A 15,540-nucleotide genomic window follows, 5' to 3' on the forward strand; every position below is an offset into this window, starting at 1 on the left:
TAGGATTAAAAAAAAAATAAATCAGCTTCTTTCTGTATTTTCCAGGTATGGGCCCAGTGCATATGAATGAGGTGGTGTGCTCCGGATTTGAGAAGTCCATAACTGAGTGTACGTTCAACAAGGAGGCTCTTGGTTGCAGCCATGAGGAGGATGCAGCTGTCAGATGTAACGTCCCTGCTATGGGCTTCCAGGAGAGGGTCAGTCTACAAACCTGTTTCAGTCAAACGCAAGAGCTGCTGCTGGAAACATGATCAAAATGCATTATGTAGCAGTCTGTCCTGCAGACCAAGCACACCAGTTAATTTTACAATACATCATCATGACCACAAATAGCCTGCGCGCCTATATTGTGACTTTCATATCATGCAGCTTGTACATGTTTAGAAGAGGTTTGTGCTAATTTGTCTTTCCTGGTCATTCATGCAAATACATGGCTTTCCAGAGACTATTTAAGGTTCATATGCAGTACTGTAGGTGAAGACATTTGGCACATCCTATACACATGTCTTTTTATATTATTTTAAATAACTATCCAGTTCCAGTCAAAAGTTATGACACATTTTTCTATTTACAGAACAAAACTGAAGACACTCTTCAATTACGTATATGGAATTATGTAGTCATCTAAAAATTAAAACATAGTTTAGATTTTAGATAGTTTTAGATTTTAGATTTCCTTTTCTCAACCAGCTTTTCTCAGACAGTTTTGAAGCTGTTCCCACATATGCTGAACACTTGTTGACTGCATTCCCTTCACTCTGTGGTTCAACTCCCAACCACCAGTCCCAGTCAGTCTCAGTTGTGCTTATAGGGCAGGCGATTGTGGAGGTCCAGGTCAGCTGATTTAGCGTCCCATCACTCTGCTTCTTGGTCAAACAGCGCTTACAGAGCCGGGAGGTGATGTTTTATTTATCATACTGTTGCAGTCTCACTAAGCTCAAACCAGATGGGGTGCTGTGGTAGCCACGCTGGTGAATGGTTGCCTTGAATTTGGAACATATGGCCAACAGAGTCAGCGGCAAAGCATCCCCACGAAAAAAGCTCCACCTCCATGCTTCATGGCAGGACTTACATGTCCGTTCTCTGAATTGTACATACAATTAAACAAAGGTCTCGAATTTGGATTCCTCAGACCAAGCGGAGATTCTCACTGGTATAATGTACATTCCTTTTGTTTCTTGGCCCAGGCTGTTCTTTTAGACTGGCTCTCCCTCAGCAGTCTGACTATAAAGATATGATTCACACAGTCTCCTCCAACAGCTGATGGTGAGATGAGTCTGCTGCTTGAACTCTGGGATGCCTACACGTGACTTCACTGAGGCACACTCGATTGTTGATTTCTTAAATTGGCAACTGTTCTGAATTTGCTCTCTGCAGCTAAGACAATTCTTGGTTTTCCTTCTATTCATCTTCACTTAGTTTAGCAGTTCTTGCCATGACATGAATTTAAAATATCAGCTGAATGGGCTCTTCACTGTATACAAACCCTGACACAGCACAGCTGAGTGTCTCAGACACATCAGGAAGGCAAAAAATAACTTCTGACGCATGCTATTTGATAACATTTACATGAAGCTGGTTAAGATGTTGCCAAGAGTGCACAAAACTGCCATCAAAGCTATTTTGAGGAATACAAAGCATTAAACAATCTAAATAGTTTACTTAAATGCACGTGCATTACGTACAATAAAAATATAACCATTATTTTCATGCTTTTGATCTTATAACAGCAACGTGCACCAAAACTGTGAGCAGCTGTCAAGTCAGACATCACTGATTCTTATGTCAGCCGTGTTTTTGTTTCCTTTATGCCCATAGCTGAGACTGAGTGGAGGTCGCAACCCCTATGAAGGCCGCGTTGAGGTGCTGGTGGAGAGAAACGGCTCTCTGGTGTGGGGGACGGTGTGCGGTGAGGGCTGGGGAACCATGGAGGCCATGGTGGTCTGCAGACAGCTGGGCCTGGGCTTCGCCAGCAACGCCTTCCAGGTATGAGTCACAGCAGCCGGAGTGGCGGAAATCAGCCTCAGCGGAGCAGTTCACATGTTTAGAATACGTTTCTGAATATTAGGAACAAAAGCAACACGTGGTGATTATTTCATGAGGTGAATGTGAAGGTTGTCAGTCATCCAGGTCATGGTATTTCCAAAAATGCCTTTGAGGTGAGGACCTGAGGTGTGTTCCAGGCAATACAACCCCATGGGAGGGTACCTGCCGAGAGCTACGTAATTTGTACAAGGATTAAAGACAGAATTTAGTCAGGACCACTTTAGACAAAGAAACTTCATTTGTATTTTCAATAATTTATTTTTGGTGCTATGGCTCTGTTCTGGGATCTCCCTGCCATTTCACATGTCCACATGGAAAGCCCCAGACAGGGAGAGCACACCTCCCTGCCCTTCCATGTAGGAACTTGGCTGATGCTCTCAGACCCGCCCGATACAGAATAGAGAGTTGGCTAATAGATTTACTAGCATTTGTTGTAGCTGGGATTGTGAGCAGAGTTTGACTAACACTATGCTCCATTAGTGCACGCTTTCTGTTGAGTCCACGAGAAGCTGCTCATTTCTTTGGAACAAAACGGTTTTGTTATATACATTCACTAAAGACTCATTATTGAAAATTCCCTCTGAGTCTCTATTGATGGTTTTGTTCATCTGACCTGCTGTGCCGTGACTAAAAGCCACTCTAGGTTATTCAAACCTTTAAGTGGAACAAAACTAAACTGTAAACCTACAGATTTAACATTGCCCCAGGCTCTCTGTTAATTAATGCCAAATGGCTTGCTTGCAGTTAGTTATATTAATTTCTTCCTTATTTTTTAAGTTTCAACTTTTCTAGTTAGTTTTATAGGAAGCATCCGTACGTGCAGGACTTGTAAAGTCAAGTGTTACCTGTGTGCATGTGTATTTACAATTTACCCTTATATATTTAGCAATGCTACTATCTGCCAGCCACAATGAAAGTCCCTTGAAAACGCGTCTTTATTTGCCGCCTGTGAGGTTAAATTACTGCCAACATCCATTAGTAACCCGTTAACAGTCAGCTAGCTGTTCTTTGGTGTAGATTATGAGCTTCTTGAAGACTCTCAAAACTCTGAGTTTCCCTTTTTCATTTTGCTGTTCCTGTGGTCACGGGAAAGCAGATTATTTGACTTTCAAATACAATCCCACAGCTTTTTAGTCACCCTGTCTGTAAAGGTAATGAATGGAACTTTCTCTGCACAGACTATTAATGGGTTTCAGCGTTTTTAAGATAGATCTCTTGAATCTCAGCAGCTGAAAGGAAAGTTTTGCTAGAAAAGACTGTCATCTGAGAAGAAATGGTTTTGCATAACCGCAAACTTTCAAGGCTTAATGTGCACCTGCCTTTTATTTCTCCCAAGTTGAGCGCTGGTGTTGCAGGAACTGAAAATGGACATTTCGGTTTTGTTTCCACATGCCAACCCAGACTTGAGAACTAAATTACAAACTGTGCAAACATGATTTATGCACATTAATATGGAAATGAAACTCGTAATTGTGTAATTCTTTGACAATACGAACTGCAGACAGCATTACACAGCAGGTATTAGAAATGTTTAGCTTAGATGCATAATGTGTCTCATCTTGAATATTCAACATTAAAATTAATTTGTGTAATAATGATTTACTGCTTTGGAGTAGGCTGAAAATGATGCAACCAGATTTAATTAGAAGTCTGAAAGTAACTATACTTTAATCTTTTTTCTCCATTTCTAATTCGTTATGTACAAAAAAAATATATACATAAATAAAATTTAATTATTAGGCTGTAATTTGATGAATTATGAGTAAATTCAGTATGAGTTACATACTCCTGCACATCCCACGGTCTTCTACTTTTCCGTGTGTATGGGACTGCTAAAAATGACCAACCGCCCTCTGCTGAAAACTGCTGACACATAGAAGAACAGTGTACATGAGCAGGGCGACTCAAAACACAGTCCACAGTGCACCACAGTAATAGAAGCAGCGGCTGAGGTGGGGAGGATTCTTTCTAACAGCCCTTTGAAATCTGTGAAATGAAGAGCTGTGTGATTATACATGGGAGAGGACAGTTAGCTGTAATAGGAGTCCATTTATTACATTACAGTGTTACATTAGGGCCTGGTTTCCATCTGCCAGCATCATTACACATTCTTTTACGTGATTAGAGGTATAGGCATATAATCCGCAGAGCTCTTATTTGGCAGTTTAAGTTGCCACTCTGAAAAGATTATCTGTTTGATGTCCCATCATCAGTGTGATTTAATGTCAACATCCACGATGCTATGCAAAGATTGGGTGCACCATCTAGTGGCCAAAGTGGGTAACTACATTCTTTCATTCACATCAGCAGCTTAAAACAGTCCTTATTTAATCTTTCTTTGTCATGCAACATTTCCACAACTTCTTTATCAGCACACACACATCTGTAATCAGGCAGTGCATCGAAAGCAATAATTTAAATGCAGTTATAATGCGTTATATCAGGGGTTTGTGGATGTCACCTACACATCAGTTGTGAACCTGTCCACAGGAGACGTGGTATTGGCCTGGGCAGGTGAGCGCAGACGCTGTGGCCATGAGTGGCGTTCGCTGCTCTGGAACCGAGATGTCTCTGTCCCACTGCCTGCACCATGGAGACCACCTGAGCTGCTCCAAAGGAGGCGGACGCAACGCCGCCGGAGTCTCCTGCTCTGAAAGTAAGACAGAGAAATTCACACGGTGCTGAAAGTGTGACAGCCATGGAGTTCTGCCTACTGCTCTTTATGATCCTGTAACTGTAACTGACGTTTCACCTCTTCATGAGACTCTGACTTAAACTTTTGTTACTCACTTTATCAGTTCATACTCTAAAAAGCTCTTTATCTTTTCACTAATTCAACAACTAGAAGTATGTCTGCATCTGGAGAAACTTTGTCTTAGAGAAATGTTTGCTTTACAGAAACTCATATACCTGTCCTGAATTGACATTTTGTCCATAAGTTTTGTCTCCGTCTGCTCATCTGTGTATGTTTTTTCCTCTCTTCCTTTGCCCGCAGCGGCTCCTGACCTGGTGCTGAACCCTCAGGTGGTGGAGCAGACCACCTACATGGAAGACCGGCCCATGTTCATGCTGCAGTGTGCCTTTGAGGAGAACTGCCTGGCCTCCAACTCCGGCCAGGTGCCGGCCAACTCTTACCGCCGCCTGCTGCGCTTCTCCTCCCAGATTCACAACAACGGCCAGTCAGACTTCCGGCCTAAAGCCAGCAGGAACTCCTGGGTGTGGCACGACTGTCACAGGTCAGTGTTACAGAGTGCAAGCACAGTTTCATATCATATTTCATCCTTCATAATAAATCTATAGCGGCAGGCTTAAGAAAATTTCATAGCGTGTGTGCCTCCTCATAAATGTTGCGCCTATGATGACACTGAAGACTGAGGGCTGCAGAAACTTTAATTAGCTGCTTGGATCTCCCTCAAGTTTCTCATCTCCTAACATTAAGGATGTTAAGGAATGACTCCCAAATGTCATCTCCTTTTCAGTAACATGCATCCAACAGAATTATTTCACTGCAAAAAGTTAATTGGATGCTGCTCCAGAGCTATGAATCTTTGTGTGTTGCTCAGCTTATGGAGCTGGAGCCACAAGTCCATTGGCCTAGCTTAGCTCAAAGATTGGAACAGGTACCAGGCTACTTTCTCCAAAGTTATAAAAATCTGCTCAAGGCAGTATCTTATCTCCTTCTTCTTACCAAACTTAAATGTGTTTACGAAATAAAAAAAAAAAAAACAAGAAAGACACATCTCACGTAGACTTCCATATGCTCTGCTGTCCTCTAACTGACTGTATAATGAGAGATAAAAACTACCTTGTATTTTTAAATGAAACATTGTATGCGCTTGAGAGCTACAGAAGACCACAGCAAGCGCAGTGCCTTTTAGCCTGAGTTGGTTTGCTAAACTAACCAACTGCTCTCCACGTGTAGGCATTATCACAGCATGGAGGTGTTCACGCTGTACGACCTGTTCACCCTCAATGGGACCAAAGTGGCAGAAGGACACAAAGCAAGTTTCTGCCTGGAGGACTCGGAGTGCGACGAAGGTAAGAAACACAATGGGACTTATACTTCGGTTTCAAGTCGTGGAAAACCTTTACTTTACAGAAACTCTCTTTTTTCATATTGTCTAGACAGGGCTTTTAAAGCTGCTCTGAACAATGTTCCTATTTAAATGGTAGATCAAAGAAGTGTGAGTAATACAAAAGGAGTCACTTAAGGTATTAGATTATCAACTATATAAGGAGCTATCAACTATATTTGTGACTAAGTGACTAAATTGATGGTAACAAGTACATGGTGAGTAAATGTTGCTTGTTCTGCTGCCCTCTAGTGGCAGACATAAAATATCAACTAATGCAACTTTAACATCGCTTATTTTTATGCTATTTTATTATTGCAGGTATCGAAAAGAGGTACGAATGTGCCAACTTTGGAGAGCAGGGTATCACCGTGGGCTGCTGGGATACCTACAGGCACGACATCGACTGCCAGTGGATTGACATCAGCGATCTCAAACCCGGGGATTACATTTTCCAGGTGACGTTTCCCACGTGCCGCTGCTCTTTGTTTTGCGTCGAGAGTCATCTGTTCTTCACTCTGCTGCCTTCGTCTCCACCTCATTCATGCCCTCCCTCTTACAGATCGTGATCAATCCAAACTATGAAGTTCCAGAGTCAGACTACACCAACAACATCATGAAATGCAGATGTCGATATGACGGCCATCGTGTGTGGATGTACAGCTGCCATAATGGTAATGTTAATGACATAAGACTTTGAATTTCGAACACAAAATACATCTCATTAAATCAGTAGTAACATAATTAAAATGTTACTTACTGTTAAAGACAGTTGTTGCAAGAAATGCAACATATATCTCTCCATAGCAGTTTAAACAATGTATTAATTGCTTTTTCTGATTATTACTTTTGCCTTTCCTTTAGTTAAGGATTTAATCCATTACTTTAAGCTATACTATTTACTATTTTTATTTTAAACTATGTGTTACTTTAAGCTTTTGCAAATGTTCATCCATTATTTTTGCTGTTGAATCACTACTCAGCTAACGGTAGTTTTCATGCTCACTCAGTCACCACAGTTCCAGCTGACTCGCTACAGATGTTTTTTTGTGTAACTTTGCAAACAGTCAAAGTACCCAGTGGGGCAGAAGCACCCCTTTTTGAGAATCGTACTCATTATACTAACTGAAGGCGTGTCTGGACACTTAATCGAAAATCCCTCACTTCTCCTACATGTCTCATGCTTGACGCTGACAGTGAATGAAACTCCTGGTGTCAGACGTGAAAGGACAAAGTTTGTAGGTGGTAGGCGGCTGTGGCTCAGTAGGTAGAGCGGGTTGTCCACGAACCAGAGGGTTAGCGGTTCGATCCCCGGAATGTGCCACATGCCGAAGTGTCCTTGAGCAAGACACTGAACCCCCAGTTGCTCCCAGTGCGTGGCTCTGGTGTGTGAATGTGTGTGTGCTTGTGTGAGCGAATGGGTAGATGTGTCTGTGACTGTAAAGCGCTTTGAGTACCAATAGGTAGAAAAGCGCTATATAAAAGCAAGGCCATTTACCATTTACCATTTAATCGTTTGTCTCTGCTGCTGCTCCTCTAGGTGGCTCATTAAGCACCGAAACAGAACAGACGTTCCCAGGCCTCCTCAACAACCAGGTGACCCACAGGTAAAGACGAGGCAGAGGAGTGGAGTCGACCGGCCGTTCCCTTCAGCATCATCTGAAGCCCACCAACCACTACACGTCTCCATCCGTGCTGGATTCCTCCTGCCAGCCGTGCCCTGTTGAAACCATCTCTTTTCATGTTCCCTTCATCAGTGAGGCAGCAGCTTCCTTTGACCCACCACCTGCCTCTTTTCAAAGAATATTTGATTCCCCCTCCTGTGCAAACAGAGGCAGCTACAGCTTTGCCAACACTTCCAACCTCTCTGGCTAAGATCAAGAGAACAGTGAAGCTCTCTGCGTGACCTGTGACTGCAAAACCTTATTTTTTCTTTTTAATGAATGATGACATAAACCTGCAGGTTAGAGGGAGGTGTTTTGCACAAGGTGCAACATCGGGGAATGTCGTAGAGAATGTGTCCTCCTTGAAATGCAGCGCTTTAACAGAACCCCGCTGCAGTTTTCTGTTGTTGTTCTTTGTTCATACCTCCCCCTGGAGACTTTGGCTGCCTTGGGAGTGACAGGAATGGTCTGTAGCCTGTGTGTGAATATACATGCCAGTATTCAACAGTTTCATAAAGTACCTTTTACACACTGAAGTCAAGACTGACTAAAGTTAAACATTTTTTTCACATTTTTTTAAAGCATATCTGTTATTTAAGCTAAGACTTCGTACGGTCATCAAGGTTTATGCAACATCTCACACCAAACAGCACAATTGCCTTGTTCAGCTGCAAGACCAATCTAAACATGACATGCTGAAGTGCAGAAGGGCCTTAAAATGTCAGAAGGCCTTAAAACAACAATAACAAAAAAGGAAATCTGCTCAGAATGGACCAGACTGTCGTCACATTTCAAAGAGCTGCACTACAAGTCTTTGGGGTAGTTGGTGTTGTGAAAGTGTGTTGGAACCGATCTCATTTAAATCAATATTATCTTTCCTGTTTATGATATGTAGGACTTTTTACATCTGAAGCTAATGTGGGACCTCATGTTCCTTTTCTTTCCCTCTACTATTACATACGTTACACCTACTGTCTTTGAAGGGCAACTTCACACCCATTTGAAATCTTGTGTGTGCTGCTGTCTGCTTGTTTAACTCCTTCACCTGCTGCAGCGCAAGAGGTCTACTCCATCACTTGGTTGTAGCTTCAGGTGCAACAGAGCACACCTGTCACCACACCCTGCTAAAGGGCAGTGAAACACTTGTTTTCAGCCTGGTGTAAGTTACTTTTTATATGTAATGTCATTTTATTTTTTATTTTTTTTATTTTTATTTTTATTTTTATTTTTTTCATGTGAGCTGTAATAAACCCTCTGCACCAATACGCTTGCCCAAATGTCAAACTGAAATGAGACTGAATTGTGAGCGAATGAAACAGGGAAACGCCATAGTTATGGCGCCTGGCCACACCAGCATATCTAAAACTGATAAATCTCAATTCATTCCAGCGACATCAGTCTGACTGAAAGTAAGACGGCGGCCAATAAGTTGCATTAACTTAAGACTTGAAATGGTGAATTTGCACTGCACTGCCAAATTTGCACCATTGACTACTTGATGGTGCTGATGACTGAGAGTGGGTGAGGAGCTGGAGGCTCTAAAGTGGAGGAAGCCACTGTTGCTAATTCTCTGTGATGTGCCATCCTTTTTAAATTAACCTCCTGTGTTCAAGTTAGCAGCTCCACAAACTGGTTTGCAGACAGTTTCACAAAAGTCATGCTGTTCAACTGTGTATTAGTGATCTTATTATCCTGTCAGGCCCCAAGCCAAGCTAACAACTTTGCTAACCTATCATTTGTGCAATCGTAGCAACTGTATTAGCTTGGAGAGCTACTGTAACCAGAACTGTAAAGAGAATACAGATCGAATCTGGAGTGATGAACTAGCGCTAGCCCATGTCAGTGGTGTTTGGACCCTTTGGACTTCAAATCAGTACCATTACATTAGCAGAATGAGCTACCAACCACCAGGGCTGCAAGGAGGGAGCTGTAGCACAACTCACACACTACTGCTTACAAACTACTTTCTGTGGGTACACTGCTTGCTACACCATACATCTACCATTTCTGACTTTTCTCCTCCGTAATATAATATAATTTAATAAGAATAGTAATGCTTTTAATAGTTTTTTCAGTTCTTCCAGCAGGACTTGGTCTGCAGTGGCATGCAGTCAAACAAAGGAAGGCCTCAGTCATTGCCTCTCATTGCTTCATATGTTGCCTTTACAAGAAAATATAACTAATTTACATCTTGTGGTGGACAGACACCCATGATTTAAAAAAAAGACACGAGTAACCTTCTGTTTTTGAAGTCAGGTTTTTACACATTTATTCCGTTGTTTTCAAAAAGTAAGTGTGTACAATAATGTGTGTGAATCCTGTTTTATTGTACTTTTTTTAATGGTGCTATCAAACTGGTCCTCTGTTTTCTGAGGGTACAGTACATGTTGAACAGCTACATTATGTATACTAACAGTATACTTGAACTGAGCGTACAAGACAATGTGCTTTGTGTGTTAAACTATAATAAATTCACGAGTTACGGAGCAACCAAAATTTTGCGGTTCCCCATTCTTCATGTTTGTGTCCCTTGATCCACATCTCATCCGTTCAGTCTTCCGGGATTTTACCCTTCTCATAGGTGTCATTCTTAGGTGCTTATGTATTAGAGCAGAGTCTGTACATGAGCAATGTGTGTGACATTGATATATACATACAAATACACATACAGTTGAAATCAGATGTTTACATACACTGTGTTAAAAGACACATAAACCTTTTTTCCTCACTGTCTGAAGTTAAATCAGACTACACCTCTCCTGTTTTAGGTCAGTTAGGATTACTAAAATTATTTCTATTTGCTAAATGCCACAATAATGAGAGAGAGAATTTCTTAGAGAATTTTTTTATTACGTTCTTCAAAGTCAGAAGTTTACATACACAAAGATCACTATGTCTTTAAACAATGAAGGAAAGCCCTGATGATGATGTCATGGCTTTGGAAGCTTCTGACAGGTTAACAGACAACTTTTGACTTAATTGGAGGCACACCTGTGGATGTATTTTAAGGCTACACCTCAAACACACTGCTTCCTTATTTCACATCATGGGAAAATCAAAAGAAATCAGCCAAGATATCAGGAAGAGAATTGTGGTGCTCCACAAGTCTGGTTCATCCTTGGGTACAATTTCCAGCTTGCTTGAAGGTGCCACGTTCATCTGTTCAAACAATTATACGCAAGTATAGACACCATGGGAATGTCCAGCCATCATGTGTCAAGATGATGGCTGAAGCTGGTAAGAGAGTGTCATTGTCCACAGTGAAACGAGTCCGGTACCGACATGGACTGAAAGGCCACTCAGCGAGGAAGAAGCCATTACTCCAAAAGCAACATAAAAAAGCCAGATTACAGTTTGCAAATACACACAGGGACAAATATCTTAATTTTTGGAGACATGTCCTGTGATCTGATGAAACTAAAGTGGAACTGTTTTGGCCATAATGACCATCGTTACATTTGGAGGAAAAAGGGTGAAGCTTGTAAGCCTGAGAACACCATCCCAACTGTGAAGTATGGGGGTGGTAGCATCATGTTGTGGGGCTGTTTTGCCGCAGGAGGAACTGGTACACTTCATAAAATAGACGGCATCATGAGGAAAGAACATTATGTTGAAATATTGAAGCAACATCTCAAGACATCAGCCAGGAAGTTAAAGCTTGGGCGCAAATGGGTCTTCCAAATGGACAATGACCCTAAGTATACTGCCAAAGTAGTTACAAAGTGGCTTAAGGACAACAATATCAATGTTTTGGAGTGGCCATCACAAAGCCCCGATCTCAATCCCATAGAAAATTTATGGGCAGATCTGAAAAGGCGTGTGCAAGCGAGGCGGCCTACAACCCTGACTCAGTTACACAAGTTCTGTCAGGAGGAATGGACCAGAATTCCAGCAGACTATTACCCAAAGCGTTTGACCCAAGTTATACAGTTATACAGTACAGTAATGCTACCAAATACCAAGGAAATGTATGTAAACTTCTGACTTTGAAGAAAGTAACAAAAAATTCTCTAACACATTCTCTCTCTCATTATTGTGGCATTTAACAAATAGAAATAATTTTAATAATCCTAACTTACCTAAAACACGAGAGGTTTAGTCTGATTTAACTTCAGACAGTGTGGTAAAAAGGTTTATGTGTCTTTTAACACAGTCTATGTAAACATCTGGTTTCAACTGTATGTGGAAGATAATATGACTGTGAGTGGTGTATGTTTGGAGGTGAGTCAGGGGAGGCTGGAGGTAATGGTAGAAGGTTTTGTAGATCTATGCATCTAAAGGCTTCATGGCTGAATGAGGCTGTGGATGAACGTGCTCCTTAACTGCCTCACCTCTGCACCAACACCGCAGAGCAGGCATCCTCAGAATAGTTTACTGTCTCCATAAGTCCCAATGCCTCCTCCCCAGGACATCACAGCAAAGAACATAAAGCTAGCCTCTAACAGTGGAACATTTATAGCTACCTTGTGGTAAATCTTAAGTGCTGACTTACATGTAGTGTTGGTTATAAAACCATCTATTATAGCTCACCTGCTTGAGCGCTATCCTCTGTTCACTGGCATAGGTTCCTTTTCTCTCTACTAATAAAAGTGTCCCTGAAAGCTCCTGGCACCACAGTGGACTGTAAAAGAACTCATTAGGGTATCACTCAGAACAGTATGTCCTTATTTAAAAAAAAAAAATTAAACTGTCTCCTAATTAAAATAAAAGACAATGTAATTATGAAAAAAAGGTTAAGGTGGTTATCAGGGTATACTCACTGGTGATGACATTCCTAGATTTAATGCTTAAATGTAAAAAAATAAGAGAAAAAATGTCACATTAAAAGTCTTTGATTTAAATTTGTCATTGGGTCAAAATAAATGTTCTGCTCACCGTGTAATCAGGACTGTGGCTGGCTAAACTGGTACATTTTCTTGGCACAGCAGCAGCATCAGGATACATGCAGCACATGACAAGTGCGGCAAGTACGGCAGTTTTCAGGGATCAAATCTCAGTGATGTGAACCTCCGGGTGAACGAGTGAGTTAAAAATAATGTTGTCCGGTATATATATAAATATATATCTAATGTATAGCCTTCTGTATCAGTTTGTCCAGGCGCAACGTTCCCCAGCACACCACAGCGTAGAAGAGGACACTGGCAACGAAAGTCTGCTAGAACATGTCCAGCAGCTTCTGGCAGATATTAAACAACCTTAGCCTCCTGAGGAAATAGAGATGGCTCTGATCTTTTTCATATACTGAGTCTATGTTAGCTGACCAGTCCAGTATTATAGGTCTGAACCACCTCTACACACTCCCCGTTGATGGCTGGACCTCTGGAAATCCACTACCATCTCCTTGGTTTTAGCTGTAGTGATCTGAAGGTGATTCCCTCTGCACCATGATACGAAGTTGTTCACTAGATTCTTGTGCTCCTGTTCTTGTCCATCCCTGATACACCCCACAACTGCAGTGTCATCTTAGAACTTCTGGATATGACATGACTCTGTATTGTATTTGAAGTCTGAGGTGTACAGAGTGAATAGGATAGGGGAGAGAACAGTCCCCAGTCGCGCTCCAGTGATGCTGACGATAGTCCCGGACTTGCTGTTCCCCAACCTGACATACTGAGGTCTCCCAGGGAGATTGTCCACAGTTGTGAATCCTCTCCCATCTCTATTAGCTTGTCTCTCAGCAGCAGGTGGTGTTGAATGCGCTGGAAAAGTCAAAAAACATGATCCTCACAGCAGCATTCCCCTTGTCCAAGTGTGAGAGTCCGTAGGAGCAGGTAGAGGATGGCGTCCTCCACCCCCACCTTTTCCTGGTGCGCAAACTGCAGTGGGTCGAGAGCGTGGCGTACCTGGGGCCTGATGTGATGATGCAGCAGTCGCTCCATGGTCTTTGTGATGCTGGATGTCAGGGCAACCCGTCTGAAGTCGTTCATCTCCCTCGGGTGTAATTTCTTGGGAACAGGGATGATGCATGATGTCTTCCACTGCAGGGGGACCCTCCTAAGATGCAGGCTCAGGTTAAATACATGCTGAAGGGGCTCCGCCAGCTCAGAAGCACAGGCCCTAAGTAATCGCAGGGACACTCCGTCTGGGCCGGCTGCTTTGCTGGGACAGAGTGATGGTGGTGGTGTGAGGGGTGGCTACAAGTCACTTGTCTGCAGCAGTGACTGTGAAAGGTCGGGGGTGATGGTAAGGGTGAGGTGCTATTCTGGTGTTGCTGGGGGGAGGCGTGGGGGGAGCAGCTAGCTGAGCCAAAGCAGAAAGAGAAGTAGGGGGCAGGGCAGTCAAAAGAATTTTAATAGACTGCAGGCATCACTTCACAGATATTCTACTCATGAGTGCAAATTATAAAATACAAACTGCTCTTTAGGTTTCCACATTTGTCAGAAAAGAAAATGCAAAGGACATGACCTCTGTCCTAGATAACGGTGGAGATACATATGTTCAGTGGTACAACACTGACCTCGTGTGGACTGAACCACACATTACACTGTTTCGCTGGCTGCAGTGGAGGTGACTTACAGTCGCTGCATTTTGTGACCAATGAATAAATTCTCTAAAATCTCTAAATCTCTCCCAGCATGCATCCTGTCTCTGAGCCAGTCAGACAGGTCATTTGTATTTTGTATTTTCTGATTCATCTAACCTGCATGATTTTTGCGTTACTGCACTGTGGGAAGAAAAGCCACACAAGCACTGTGGGCGAAAGCTGCTTCACTGAAACAATAGAACGGAGCATCAACATATCAAACCAGCTTGTTTCCTCGTCTGCCACAGACAGATCTTGTTTCAAAGCCTACTGGTTGAGGGGAGGGATGTTTACAGTCCAATTATGCTTTTTCTGCCAGAGTACATCCAACAAACCATAAAATTGATAAATTACAGTTGTCACTGTCAGTGTAGTTTAGAACCCAGGCTGCCTCAAATCTTTATGCACTCTTGAAATAAGGGCTGATCTCTCTGTAGGAGAGAAGCCAGACATTTCTGGGTTTGGGTAATCTGTTGTGCTGCAGTTGGAAACTGGACGGTAGGAGGATCCAACTCCTCCGGCTTCCTCCCACTGTCCAAAGACATGCTGGTTAGGTTCACTGGTGAGTCAGAATTGGCCGTAGGTGTGCGTGTGAGTGTGAATGGTTGTCTGTCTCTTTGTGTTAGCCCTGAGACAGACTGGAGACCTGTCCAGGGTGTAGCTACGAGTCTTTCCATTACTTTTTCTAAGCAGTAACTATTGAATGGTTGAAGAGCTTAATGAAATAAACATCAAGCTAAAAGCAATCAGTTAAATCAAATACCAGTTACAAGGGCACATCTGAATTGGAAAGCTATAGTCTGTTATAAACCCTTCAGTGTTTGTTTCTTTTTTACTTTTAATCAGACTTTGGGATATGGAATAATGTAAATTGGTCTCTATTAATTATTAAGGCAGAAATTAAAAAGCAAGGATCTTGTATAGTAACCAGAGGGTCACTCCTCAAACCAGACATCTGAGAAATATCAAATCCACTGAGAGCTGTGATCAGGTTTTCTGTGTTTGCGGTCCTCAGAAAACAGAAAGTCCCCTTCCTTCCTTCCTTCCTGGTTTGCTTTCCAATCTCAGGAAAGTAACAAAGTGTTACCCAGGCTCACTCAATCTTTGCATATAAACAGCTGAAGACCACAGTTTATTGCAGTGAATGTATGAGAGTAATTATAAAAACTGTATATTCCTCGTAATATAAATCATTTCCAGGGGTGATTTATCGACCTCCTTGGAGTTTCACTGT

The 15,540-nt window shown here is 42.3% G+C and overlaps 1 protein-coding gene across 1 annotated transcript in view; it reads left to right on the plus strand.

Moving 5' to 3' along the window:
- loxl2b (lysyl oxidase-like 2b) overlaps positions 1-10,557 on the plus strand; it is a 36,111-nt gene extending 25,554 nt beyond the window's left edge. The window contains exons 7-14 of the mRNA XM_084552180.1: positions 46-197; positions 1,819-1,986; positions 4,537-4,702; positions 5,042-5,282; positions 5,969-6,084; positions 6,441-6,577; positions 6,682-6,793; positions 7,660-10,557. Of these exons, the coding sequence (XP_084408306.1) occupies positions 46-197; positions 1,819-1,986; positions 4,537-4,702; positions 5,042-5,282; positions 5,969-6,084; positions 6,441-6,577; positions 6,682-6,793; positions 7,660-7,730 (1,163 nt within the window). The 3' untranslated portion in view covers positions 7,731-10,557. The remainder of the gene's footprint in view (positions 1-45; positions 198-1,818; positions 1,987-4,536; positions 4,703-5,041; positions 5,283-5,968; positions 6,085-6,440; positions 6,578-6,681; positions 6,794-7,659) is intronic.
- Positions 10,558-15,540: the final 4,983 nt, after the last annotated feature.

Source organism: Chelon labrosus (genome assembly GCF_963514085.1).
Source record: "Chelon labrosus genome assembly, chromosome: 9".
Classification (NCBI taxonomy): domain Eukaryota; kingdom Metazoa; phylum Chordata; class Actinopteri; order Mugiliformes; family Mugilidae; genus Chelon; species Chelon labrosus.